The sequence below is a fragment of the Phodopus roborovskii genome, unplaced genomic scaffold (assembly GCF_943737965.1).
Source record: "Phodopus roborovskii unplaced genomic scaffold, PHOROB, whole genome shotgun sequence".
Lineage (NCBI taxonomy): Eukaryota > Metazoa > Chordata > Mammalia > Rodentia > Cricetidae > Phodopus > Phodopus roborovskii.
Window position 1 is genome coordinate 7,813,389 of NW_026126515.1, and position 13,689 is coordinate 7,827,077.

The following is a 13,689-nucleotide window of genomic DNA, read 5'->3' on the forward strand; positions in this document are numbered from 1 at the left end:
GATTACAGGTACATGCTACTACACCCGGTTTTTGTTTGTTTAGTTTTGTTTTGCTTATGCAAGTCTTGGGGATCCAACCCAGGACTTTGTGTATACTAGGCATGCCCTGTACCAGCTGACCTTCTTTCCCAACTTCCTGAACTCAGTCTTTCCCCGGAAACAGAGCAGAACCAAGACAGGGACTCTTGGCAGAGGGCTTTGTTGGGCTTCACTTTTAGAGATGAAGGCTCAGATGCTAGAATTCTCAGGGAGATTTTAGGAGGATGCTGCACCTAGAGAGGCAGGCTGGCAGGCAGGAAGGAGTGGATGGACTGTTACTTCAGATGACATCTCACATCCTGGCATGAGGCTGGATGGCCACAAAATTTGTAGCCAGCGCTGCAGTTCAAAGGCAGTGTCTCCTTCCCTGGAGATTTGGACCAACGTCTTTCTTATCTGACAGGTGTGCGCCTTGACCGAGTGCGTGGAGGCCGCCAGAAGTACAAGCGACGGCTGGACTCCGAGAATGGCCCCTACCTGAGCTTACAGATTTCCCCACCTGCTAAAAAGCCAAGTGCGTACCTTGCAGCACCCTCCCCCTACTCTCCTCTCCTGGAATACCTGGCATCTTCCTGGGGCCATCTGTCTTCCCTCCACTGGGCGGTAGGTGGTGAGCAGTGTGGTTCTAAAGATGGCCAGCAGTGCCTGGTACTGCCTGGCTTCATCAGAAGTCCCATAAGTCTCTATGGGATGGCACAGAACTCACCTCCATGTGAAATCAGGGCCCCAGCACCCAGACCTTGTCTCCATGGCCACCCTCCTAGAACTGCTATGCCGGAACCCTCTGAGCAGCCTCCCATTGCAGGGGACATGTGTCTCAGTGCCCTCATTGCTGCGATGTCAGGACAGACAGATGTCAGCCACGTTTGTCCCCCAGGGCTTCACCCTGACCCTTCGCCTCTTCCCAGGCATTTACTGTTTGCTCTCTTTGGTCATTGCAGTGACTAAGATCGTCTCCTATCTACTGGTGGCTGAACCAGACAAGCTGTATGCCATGCCTCCCCCTGGTATGCCTGAAGGAGATATCAAGGCCCTGACCACTCTCTGTGACTTGGCAGATCGGGAACTTGTGGTCATCATTGGCTGGGCCAAACACATCCCAGGTGAGTGGGGGCAAGAATGGGAAAGGGGCTCTAGGCTCACCTCTCCCGTAGCTATGCCTTTAATGTTTGGTGCCCAGCCCGTTGAAGCCTACACGACCTTTGCCACCCCGTGTAAGGCTCTTTCTTCTCTCTTCTATGGGGTTGAGGGGAGGAAGTAGTATTTGGAAGGTTCAGTAATGTCTATGAGCTGCCAGGGGCTCATCAGAACTACTTCTCATTTTCTTAGCACCTACAGTAGGGGTAGACAATTGATAATATTTGAAGAACAAGTTCCTTGAGCCCACAAGACAAAACAGTGGGCTTTCCCTGAAGAGTTCACTGGAATCACAGTGGGAAGCAGCTCCCTTTTCACACTAGCTGCAGGCAGAGAAAAGGAACAAGCAGGGCCTTGGGAATTGGGTCAGGTTCAGATTCTAGGCCCAGAAGCTATGGGACCTGAGCCCATCACTTGCCCTGTGAAATGGGACACATTATCTTTTTGTCTGTAGATTGGGGGGGGGGTGCAGGAGAGGTCAGCTGTGGCCCTAAAAGATGAGCATGGTACATATGGCAACATAGCAGAGGTGTGCCCGCCTGTGAGTGGCAGCGCGTGATCAAGCCATTCAATTCCTGTGTGTGAGAGGCTCACGTGTGCCCCACGGGCAGGCACCAGCCTGTGGACACAGGAGGGAGATGTTGTTTCCCACACTAACCTTTGGCAGGCCTGGAGGATTCTGAAGTGGTCCCTTGGCACTCTGAGCCTTGGGTGGGTTTGCCAGGCACCTGGGTAGTGCGTCCTTCGTAAGGAGCTCAGTCTCCTGGGATTACACACTCAGTAGTTTTTAAATCTGCCCTGTGCTGCCTCAGCACAGATGTGGCGTCAGCCCCATGCTTAAGACACCTCAGCCTGGATTGCTCCACTGACCCCAAGCCAAATTGGGCACAGCCACCCCAGCCCCGCCCAGCCCAGTCCTCAGACTAGTATTCCGGGTCAGATAGGTACAGTGTCAGAGGGATGGTGGCTCAGGAGTGGCGCCTGGCGGTCTCCTGGATCAGTACATCTTCTTTCCATTGGGGCAGGCAAGAAGGGTGCTTATTGGGCTTTGGAGCCAGACCAGCTGGGGCTCCTGACCCAGATATGCCTTTATAGGCCTTGTGTAAGGTTTCTCTGAGCTTCTGTGTTCCCATCAGTAAAATGGGAATCCCAGAAGCCCCCACTCGAACCCTTAGGAGGATGTCACTCAAAACTGCCACAGCTACCACAGTTGTCCCAGTTACCCGTAGTGGCATAAGCCTCTTTTGCGCCAACATTTCATCTCCAAAGAATAATTCCTGTGGATTATAATAAACAAAGTGGGTGTGATGGTTCATGCCTGTAATCTCAGAGGGACTGGGCTTGCTGTCAATTTAAGGCCAATCTGTTATGCATAGCGAATTCTTGGCCGACAAGGTTACCTAGCAAAAGAGACTCTGACTCAAGAAACTGGAACTATAAATAAGAAGTGAAGTAAGCAAGGGTTCCATTGTTTGTCTTATACATTGAGTTGCCTATTTGCATAAATTTGCATGTGGAATAATTTTGTTAAGAGTCTCCTGACACTATTTGTAAACCTCACATTAAGGGCAAGGACAGACCAAGTCTCTCTCTCTCTCTCTCTCTGGTCTGTTGTTTGTTTGTGTTTTTAAATATGTAGGTGTTTTGCCTGCATGTAGGCCTGTGCACCATGCTCATACCAATGCCCAAGGAAGCCAGGAGAGGGCATCAGATCCCCTGGAACTGGAGTTACAAATGATAGTTGATCGTCCGTGTGGGTACTGGGAATGTACCTTGAACCCTCTCTCTAGGAGCAGCAAGTGAATGCTGAACCATCTGTCTACCACTGTGTTGGATATTTTTAAACTATTGGTTTAATCCTACTCCTCATGGAAAATTCATTGGAAGACAGGCTTACAGAGAGAGAAAGCACTTGAAGATTAATTAGGGAGCTCACATGTTAGAGCCCACACTGATATCATATTGAGTCTTGTTGATTCTGATCAGGGGTATGTGGAAGGGAGGATTTCAGACTACCCAGGACCAGAGCTCTGCGGTGCTCTTTAGACAGGGGATTGCCTTGCAGAGTCTTCAGCCTGTGGTCTACAACCAGACACACAGAGGATACTCCTGCATGTTAAGCACTGAACAGAGGGTCTCCCAATATGTGGCCGAGACAGACTTAAGGGGTGCCTGTCCATTAACCAGAGATGACCTAAGATTTCACCCCACGAAGTCCGAATCCTCCAATAGGTTCCTGTGTCTGAAACCCATATATATTGCATTTCATGATCTCACTGCACAAGAGTTTATTTGTCCTCCCGTGTCTCATGTCCTGGGTTCTCCTTTGTATCTCGGGTCATTAGTGAGTAAAATGAGGAGCACCTGAGCATACCTGTGCTGACAGTCAGACTGAGGTGGCTTCATGTGACAAATGGGTGGGCAGCATATGCATCATGGACACACCAGGGAACAGCCTGACTTGTGTAGAACAGAGTAGAGTTGGGTGACCCAGACCACAGATAAACTTAACCCAAACCACTGATAAACTTACAAAAGTTTATTTCTGGAATTTCCCACTTCCTATTTTCATGCCAGTTGACCTTGGATAACTAAAAAAACCTGAGGAGAGGACTTATTGCTTGTGATTTTCTTTTTTGGAGACAAGGTGCTACTATGTAGCTGCTTGACTGGCTTTTCAAAGTTGTAGTGGTCCCTCTGCCTCGCCTCTCCAGTGCTGAGATCATGGGCTGATCCTAATAGAATTTGTTTAGTTACTGCGAAGTTGCACTACTGGAAATGCAGTTTTGGCCTGAGTTGCATTTCCCAAGTTTTGGGCTTCTTGGAGGGCAAGCCCTCCTCATGAGCACAGCGACAGCAGGACTCCCAGTGAGCCAGAGATTAGAGCATAAACTGGCAGCAGCCTTTGCTCTGGCTGCTTGCTGCTCCATGCTTCAATGAGTTGCCTGCCTTCCCCCAGGCAGCTGGGACTCCATCCTGGCCTGGAGAGCCTTCAGGGGAGTCATCACTAGTGCCCAGCCCAGGCTGCTGTATGCAGGGGATCCCCAGAGGCCTCTTCAGGAAGGCTCTTTGGACAGCCTGCTCCCAGGGAACCGCTGTCTGGCTGGATGAAGGATGAGCTGCCGAGTGACAGCAGCTGTGTCTGAAGTGGCCCCAGATCCTATAATTACATCTCCCTTTATTACCTCTCTAATGGCTCTCCAGGTCGGCAGAGACCATCATAAATTAGCAGATTATGAACTCCACTTGCCACAAATTACGTGCTTTTTTTAAATTCTAGGAGTGCATAGTGTCGTGGGGGGATGGGGCCCACTGTTATTAGATCCACTGGTGCAGATAACAGTTTTCCTGGAGCCGTAGGGTGTATGGAGGGAGATTTGTGAGCCAGGGGTCCGGGGTTGGGCAGTGCTCCCAGGATGAGCTGCAGGGAGGGCTGGTCAGCTTGCTGCTTCTGGGGCCTGGATGGCTCAAATCCAATCCCAGATGAATCCATGGCGGCTCAGCCCAATTGGGAACATGTGTGTTTGTGTGTGTGTGTGTGTGTGTGTGTGTGTGAGAGAGAGAGAGAGAGAGAGAGAGAGAGAGAGAGCATGCACATGTATAAACATGTTGATAAAAAGTGCAAATGCCAGAAGTGAATACGAAAGCCTCCAAGGCCCCCATGTAAGAGCCTTCTGGGAATTCCCTGTGTATGTACAGCCCGAACAGCCAGCCACCATGTATCCCCTCCCCCCAGGGGCTCACATTTTACCACTGTATTACCCTTCTGTATACAATATCATGTCATAATGTTAATTGCATTTGCACACCCCGTTTGCTGAGTCCAAGAAATGTTCTGTGTGTGCGCAGAGGTGCCTAGGGTCACCTCTAGTGATCTGCAGAGTGGCTATTGTGACCAGTTGGGTCTGGATTCTGGTCTTCGGGCATGTGTCTGCACATCCACACAAATAGTGCTCCCTCACACTTTGTGGTGGTTCGTTAATTAACTGTTGTGGGTTAGGGTTAGGGTGTGTTTACATAGTAAGTACTACATGCATCACACATTGCCTTGCCCTAATTTTCTGAATGTGTTCTAGCAACACCCCTCCTCACCGCCACCCCTGTCCTCTCCTGCAGCTAACTGTGTCTCCTCCTGTTTTCCCTGCTAGTGTTTTTCTCAAGTATTAAAAGGCATTAAAATGGTTTCAGATAGTGACAGCAGACACTGCAGGTGGGCTGGGGTTTTCAGAACTCTGCCAGGACTTCCCAGCTGTTGGAGAGAAGGCACTCTGTCCCCTGAGGATGAGTCTGCTCTTCAACCGCACAACAGCTAGCTGGCCCAAGTGCTCTCTCCCACAGCAGCAAAGAATTTTCCAAGTGGCTGTCTCCCCCTAATCCCCAGAGCAGACCACCCTCTTATATGACCCTTACATGGGATATAAACTCTAAGCAAGTGTTTTAGGTTCTTTTCCTGCCATCCCAGGGTCTGGCCATGGCATCTGTCTGCCTGCCCTCTCTTGTGATTACTTACCAGGCAGGGTGGGCCGGAAGACAAGAGCCACCATGTCTGGTGTCTACCCTTTCCACAGGCTTGGAGCTTAGAGTTCAGGAGGAGCATGTCTGTATCCCCAGGGACTGCCCCTTTAGAATACAGCCCCCAGGTCACTTGTGCAGGGTCTCCCTGGACAGTCCTTTAGCAACACTACCATTGTATGTCCGCAGAACCTTCTAGTTATTAAAGTCCACCCTTCCAGTTTTTCCTCCCTCTCTTCCTCTCTCCCTCTCTCCCTCTCTCCCTTTCCTTCCTCCCTCCCTCCCTTCCTCCTCCTATCTCTCTCTCCCTTCTTCCTCCTCTCCCTCCCTCCTTCCCTCCCTTCCTGCTTTTCAAGACAGGATTTCTCTGTGTAGCCCTGGCTGTCCTGGAACTCTGTAGACCAGGCTGGCCTTAAACTCAGAGCTCCACCTGCCTCTGCCTCCTAAGTGGTGCTGTGTGCCACCAGGTTGGTTGGTGACAGTTACGAGACCCACCCGTGACATCTTCTCAGCCTTGTGCCGCAGAGACTGGGAGTTATGGTTTGAGTAAACCATCGGTCCCCATGGGGCACTGAGAGGGACAGAAGCCTGTTTGTGATATTCTTGCAGAGATGCCTGAGGATGAGTCTTTCCAGCCTGTTTTTATCCCCAGAGCCTCCTGGCTTTGCCTCTTACCCACCTTTGTGCTGTCTACCAGTTCATTTGTCTGCTAATTCACCCCTGCGTGCCTCCTCCACCCTCCCAGTCTTTCTCCCCTCAGACTACCCCGCCTGTGCAGTCCGCTTCCTCCCCACCCACATCCTCCTATGCTGGCTGATTGGTATCTGCTAATTAATGTCACCAAAGCCTCTCTCCTACTCATGGACCTGATAAGGGAAATTGGATGTCCATTTCCATCTATCTTTTATTACCTCAGGCTTCCTGGGCCCCCACAGGCTGGTACATACCCTCCTGTGGTACTGGGAATGTGGACAGCAACTGACACACAACTTAACCCCTGTGTCCCACCATGTCCCCCCTCCAGGAGGCACAGTCACCAAAGTTCCCCCTAGTTGGTGGGCACACTCCTGGGATTGGTCAGCCATAGATAGTCTGGCAGCTAGGTGGTGATGCAAGACATGGGTTGTATGGACAAGTTCAGGGTCCATAATGATGGGACTTACTTAGAAAATAAAGGCAAGGCAGTTGGCCTTCAGTTTCAGGGGTACCCCCAAGAAGGAAGGCACTTGTCCTGGGTGGGTACCAGGACAGACGTACCAGAGACGGGCCATCAAGGAACTGGGCAGGTTCAAAGAGAAGGAAGCAGTGATGACTAGGATGGTAGCCTGCTGTGTGTCACAAGTGCTGTGGGGTCTTCATACATGACCTTTCATCCTCACGACACGCGCATATCACAAGCAGTGAGTAGGCAGGGTTTCGTCCTAAGTTAACAGATTATTTCATTAGCAAAGTCCCCTCAAAACAGATTCCTTAATTTCAGTTGCACATTGTTTGAATGGCTTTGTGGGATATCTGCCCCCTCTCCCGCAAGCACTGCGAGTTGAGGATGCTTGCTGGGCAGACACTCCGCAATTGCACTGTATTCCCAGTCCTGTTTTGTTCATTTGTTTTGAGACAAAGTCTCGTGGAGCCAAGGCTGGCCTTGAACTCCAGATCCTCCTCTCAAGTACTAGGCATGCATCATCCTGCCCAGCTATTTCCTCCTGTCAGTAAATCTAGCTTGCTTAGAGTTAGACTAATCTTATTTCTGGATGAAACCCCCCCCACACACACAAGTTGCTGCCTCCTGTTTATTTATTGGTTATGGTGATGTTTGAAATTAGCAAATTTACAAATTTACTCTTCTGTTGCATTCCCATAAATCAGGCTGTTAATTGACTTTGCCTAAGTCAAGTTCACATACAGTTCAATCCCAGCATGTCACCCTCATCTGGCAGACACAGACCTTCACCTCAATATTAGTAAGGGCTCCTGTGTTCAGCTCTGCTCTGGACCAGGAGGTTGAAGAGGTCAAGGTTTGTAGAAGTTGCGTGGCCTCCTCAGGTCAGCCCACAGCTAGTTTGTGGGCAGTCAGAGTCAAGCCCAGGTAATCTCCCTTAGCACATTGGACAAGGCAGTGTCATGATTCTGGAGCCCTCTTAACTCCCATTTCTCCTCACTGGAGGGAGCTGCTAGTGTACACCATGACTGCTAGCTTCCAGAGCATGTCTGCTGCGTCTTAAGGGAAAGTGACAGGCTGTCTATGGAGTAGTCTCTGCCTTTGATCACAGGAGCTTCTGCCCAGGCCATGGACGACCGACTGACTCCTCCTTCCTGGCTGGAAACTACATTAGGATCTGGTATTGTTTTAAAGCAGAGAGCCTCCCTTGAGTGAGCAGAGTGTTAGACACCTCATTTTGCCACTCCCAAATCTTGCTATTAATTCAGCAGCTCCTTCAGTAACAGATGCACCTAATTAATCAGCATGCCTCCCCAGATACTGGGAAAGACCTAGAACCAACAAGCATAGTGATAATAACTGTCAACATTGACCCAGCTCTTATTATGTAAGTCTTTCCCATGAATTCTGGTGTGACTCGTTTACCAAGGGGTTCCCCGACCAGGGTCTGAAGGTGCAAGGACACAGCCCTCCCCCCTCCCAGTCTGCCACAGCCCTCCCCCCTCCCAGTCTGCCGTCTAGTAAGCCCCAGGGACCCACTTCTGATCATTGTCCTCATCTCCTTTTGTAGGCTTCTCAAATCTGTCGCTTGGGGACCAGATGAGCCTGCTGCAGAGTGCCTGGATGGAGATCCTCATCCTGGGCATTGTGTACCGCTCGCTGCCCTATGATGATAAGCTGGTGTACGCGGAGGACTACATCATGGATGAGGAGCATTCGCGTCTGGCGGGGCTGCTGGAGCTTTACCGAGCCATCCTGCAGCTGGTACGCAGGTACAAGAAGCTCAAGGTAGAGAAGGAGGAGTTTGTGACGCTGAAGGCCCTGGCTCTAGCCAACTCAGGTAAGGGTGGTGTGTGACCCTCAAAGGCCTTCCAGGGCTTTGTGGGAGCAAGCATAGCTCAGGCTGTGGGCGGGGCTGACTTGGATGGGTGTGGGGTGGCAGACGCTGCTGTTATCAGCGGACACTGTCTGCTCGTTCCTTTTCTCTTCCTGTGATGAAAAGCAACTCACAGAAGAAAGGGTTTATTTTTGGTTTAGGGTTCCAGAGGGATAGAGTCCGTCACCGGAGTGAGGAGGGGAGGCTTGTTGTGGCAGCAGGAAGCGGAGGGATGGTCTTTGGTCCACACACAGGGAGTGAACAGGAAGTGGAATGAGGCTGTAAACCTCAAAGCTGGCCGTCCAGCAAGGTTCCACTTCCTGAAGGTTCCATCACTTCCCCAATACACCACCAGCTGGAGACAGAAGGTTCAAATGCATGCGCCTGTGGGGACATTTCTCACTTAAACCACCACAGGCTGTAAGGGTGGCCTGGAGTTGAAAGGGTAGTCATGGAAGCCAGTGTTGGTTTTGTGTTTCCTGGTTTTTTACTTGCAGAAACCGAAGGTTGCAGAGACTGAATCCATTGCTAAGGGCTGTGTCTGCATCTACCACTTGAGCAGGTTGCTTCTCTCTGAGCCTGTGCAACCATAAAGCGCTTACTCCACAGTATATTTACACATAATTTACAGTGGCATCTTATTCTACCAAAAGACTTGAGGTGATGGCCTTAGGGTGTGGCGTTGGTGTGCTGACATGATCCCTTATAAGGAAGAGGAGGGGCCTCGAGTCAGACTGATGCCATGTAGCCACTGGGGAGGTAGTATGTCCTGGCTACATGAAGATACACAGATTAATAATAATGGGTTAATAATTAAGAGAGAGCTAGCCAGCAAGAAGCCTAAGCCATTGGCTAAACAATTGCAACTGATATTAAGTCTCAAGAGTGGTTATTTCTTAAGCACCTGTGGGACCAAAAGAGATGGAGAAAATCTCCTTTCCTAAACTTATTACAGCTTGGACTAGATTATCTGGGGTGAGGCATTTGGTAATGGGTGGATCTGTCCACACTCAAGAGCGTCTGTCCTACTGGAGGTAGTCTGCTGGGTACTAGGGGTAGAGAAATACAGGGTCTAAGCGAGAGCATTGGTACGCCACCCTGCTGCGGGGCAGTGTGTGGTAGAGTTCCTTGCTCTGGCCTGGCCAGATGGATCTGAGTTCAAATTTTGTCTCTGGTACTGAAGAGATAGCTTAGTAATTAAGAGCGTCGGCTGCTCTTGCAGAGAACCTGGGTTTAATTTCCAGAATCCACATGGCAGCTCACAAACTTATAGTTCCAGCTATAAAGGATCCTATGTCCTCTTCTGGCCTCCACTGGTACTGTGCACATGTGGTACACGCACACATGCACACTCATGAGCGCACATGAACACACACACGCACTATCCCTGACACTAACAGTGCCTGCGTACTCTCACACATGTGCGCGCGGGCACGCACGCACACACACTATCCCTGGCACTTAACAGTGCTGGCATACTCACACACACATTCCCACACTCACACACAATCCCTGACACTGAGTGCTGACACACACGCTCTCCCTGACACCAACAGCATGACCTTGGTTGGCTCTGTCCTTGAGTGGGAGGCCTTCTGGGTACTTCAAGCACCTGTGTGAGTATTAAAGATCAGCCGAGGATAATGCAGCCCAGTGCCTGGCCTTGAGGAAAGCTCAGCAAATATTGACTATTGTCACTGCTATTACAGTGTCAGAGGAAATAGTGTTCCCAGCACACGGATGAGGGAAAGCTGGCTCCCGGGTGGAGGCACACACAGGTGGACAGCCATTTCTCTGTGCATACTTCTAGGCTTTCCCTGAAAGTCTCTGACTTTTCCTGACAAACTGGGACCATTGGCCGCTCTGTGACTTTGAAGCATGTACAGGGACAATTGATGGCTCAGACCCACCGTTACTCTACCCACCACTCTACACCGTGGCGTCCTCGGCCACATCTTCAGGGTTTTGTTGCTCTTAGGTCGCCAGATGTACCCTCTGGTGCTTTTAGTGATGGCAGCCAATGGGGGCTTCATGTAGTCCAGCGGTTTGCCTTAGAACTGTGTGTGGGTGCAGGCCTTTGTGCAGTGGTGTCCTTTCTGTGCCTCTTGCCTTCTCACCTCTTCCTGTGAAAACACCCTTCCCATCAGTCATTAAACCCAAGCCCTGCCTAAGGCTCTGCTCCCCAGGAACCTGACCTAACCCAGGTCGTTTTTAGTTTTTGTTTTGTTTTGTTTGGTGTAGCTCTAGAAACAGACAGTGCATGGGATTCCGTGGGTCGTCCCTGCTCCTCCTCACCCCTAAGCATACTCTTTCCACTGTTAGTATCTTGCATTGAGGCACTTGGCTGCAATTAGTAAGCCAATAGTGATTGGCACCTCTCTGGGTTTTGAGACTGTTTCACTCTGTAGTCCAGGCTAGTCTGGGACTGATCGTATAGCCCAGGCTGGCCTTAGACTCATGGCAATTCTCCTGCCTCAGGCTTCCAACTATTGGAATTACAGGTGTATGCCACCCTCCCATGGCGGTGGCCCTTGTTTGCCACCTGGGTTTCAAAGAGCTAGTGCCTTATGGTCCCGGGAGGAAGAGCTGGTGGACGTGGGCTCTGCAGTCATAGCATCAAGGCAGGACAGTCACCCAGGAAACCACTGAGGCCCCTGGCAGCGGTACAGGGGCCCCTGTAGCTAAGTGAATGGGGCGACTCAGGTACCTGGCAGAAGAGCAGAGCTCATCAGAGGCTGACCTGGCCCCTTGAGAGTGTGACAGCTGTCACTCACCTGCATCCCAGCCATCTCTAGGGCTCTTTGACAGCAGAAAAAAATTCATAGCCATTGATTTTGTAATTAACAGTTTATCAATGCCATCGATACGGACTCACTGATGGATTGCAAAAGAATTGATCCTGCAATGTTATTTTATTTCATCTTTGGTTGAAAGCACCTGCCAATTGTGGCTCCTTGGGGAGGGTGACAAGATGGGAAATGGGGTCAGAGGTAGCTGGGGTCCAGCCCTGCAGGGACTCCGGAGAGTACAGACTGGAAAGAGACCCAGGGGAGTCCAGAGCATCATAGGGGACCAGCCAGCTGGTGCAGGTGCCTCAGAAGTCTGGTGTCAGACCACCCAGCATGCTCTGGACCCGGCTGCTCTTTTGAGGAATCCACAAGGTTGGCTCAGCTCCCAGTGTCCACCCAGCAAGCTTTGGGGCTGCAGGTCATGGGGTCCCACACAAGATGTTAACAGGAAGAGCTGGGTAGCTCCCCGCCCCTCCAGGGCAGGTTCTAGGGGATTCCCTTTGTCCCGCTCAGACGCAGCTTCAGCCCAGTTTTTCAAACGGTGAGGTCAGGGGCTGCGTTTTAAGCCAGTGATTCTGTTGTTGGCAGTGCTGGGGACTAGACCCAGGGCCTTGTGCATGCGAGGCAGGCACCCATCACTGAGCTCCCACCAGCTCCCTCTGTCGCCATGCCCCTTGCACCCCCTCACCCCTCAGCAGCTAGACATTGATTTCTGCCTCTGTATGTCCTTTCTGCAGCCAGAGTGATAAGGTTGGCTGTGGTGCAGATGGGTGGTACCCATGGCATAGTAGATCATGAAGACATGACGGTGCCAGTAGTGATAGTGGTGAGGCTCCTGTGACACGGGCACTTGCCTGTTCTGTATCCTTAGCCCTCTTAACCCTAGGAGGTAGGTATCGCTGGGAACATGAGGGACGGAGAAGTTAAGTAACTGGCCCAAAGTCTCATACAGCCTGCAGGTGAGGGACAAAGGATTTTAGCTCTGGGGGCCAGGTTCCAGGGTCCCCTCGATTCCTCCAGGATATCCAGCGTGTCTGCCTGTGTTCAGGCCCTTTCAGGACTCTCCTAGTGGAGTCTGGGGGGGGGGGGTCCTGAGCTCAGTCCCATCACCAGTCTCTGCCTGGGGCCAGCGCTCATTCTTCAGTAGTCAGTCGTTGAAAGCAGACACGCCGCCTGCTGGTCTGTCCTCACTCCAGACATGCCTTCCACCCTGGGACCTCCAACCCGTGCTAGCACTGACCCTTTCTGGCACTGTGTCTGCAGATTCCATGTACATTGAGGACCTAGAGGCTGTGCAGAAGCTGCAGGACCTGCTGCACGAGGCGCTTCAGGACTACGAGCTGAGCCAGCGCCACGAGGAGCCACGGAGGACGGGCAAGCTGCTGCTGACACTGCCCCTCCTTCGGCAGACGGCAGCCAAAGCAGTGCAGCATTTTTATAGCGTGAAACTGCAAGGCAAGGTGCCCATGCACAAACTCTTCCTGGAGATGCTGGAAGCCAAGGTGTGATGTCCCAGCACACAGATGGATGGACACGATCCATGTGGAGACCTCCACAGCCACCAGCCTCGACTTTCCAAACCTGCATCGGGGCTCTGAGCTGTCCCAGAGGAAGAGGTTTCCTGCTTCCTGGCCATGTGCAGACTCCTGGGGGGACAGCAGACGGGGAGACAGGGATGGGAGGGCGGGGGGCGGGGGGCTCATCTGTCACCCGCATTTTCTTTGGTATTTTTTCCTTCTCCATGGGCAGTGCTAAGGCTTGGGCCAGGGCTGGCTCCCCTTAGGGCTAGAGACCACCAGAGGAAGCACCCTCCCCGCAACCAAGAGGCAGTGCATCCATTTCTGGACCCCTCCCTATTCAGATGGGCAGAGCTTAGTGTCCAAGACCTAAAAGACTCAGATTGGGTTCTTCTGGAGGTGTTGGTGTCAGTGTCTCCAAAGGCCCTGCCTGTGCAGAGATCTGTGGCTGTACCTCCTCAGTCCAGCAGGTCCCCTGCCCTTCTTCCTTCCCTCTTGTCCTACTACACCCAGGGTCCAATTGGTCCTGCCAGCCCACACACCCCAAGAAGCCCTTCCCTGCTTCCTGCTCCTACCTCAGCCAGCCGAGGTAACTTCAGGGCTTGTACTCACTAGCTCAGAAAAGAGTTGGGTCCCTGTAGCCTCTTCCTCCTCCTTTTG

The 13,689-nt window shown here is 51.6% G+C and overlaps 1 protein-coding gene across 3 annotated transcripts in view; it reads left to right on the forward strand.

Annotated features, from left to right (window-relative positions):
- Esrrb (estrogen related receptor beta) overlaps positions 1-13,387 on the forward strand; it is a 151,594-nt gene extending 138,207 nt beyond the window's left edge. For all 3 annotated transcript variants that reach the window (XM_051196387.1, XM_051196386.1, XM_051196385.1), the window contains exons 4-7: positions 443-553; positions 981-1,142; positions 8,418-8,687; positions 12,776-13,387. In XM_051196387.1, the coding sequence (XP_051052344.1) occupies positions 443-553; positions 981-1,142; positions 8,418-8,687; positions 12,776-13,020 (788 nt within the window). In that variant the 3' untranslated portion in view covers positions 13,021-13,387. The remainder of the gene's footprint in view (positions 1-442; positions 554-980; positions 1,143-8,417; positions 8,688-12,775) is intronic.
- Positions 13,388-13,689: the final 302 nt, after the last annotated feature.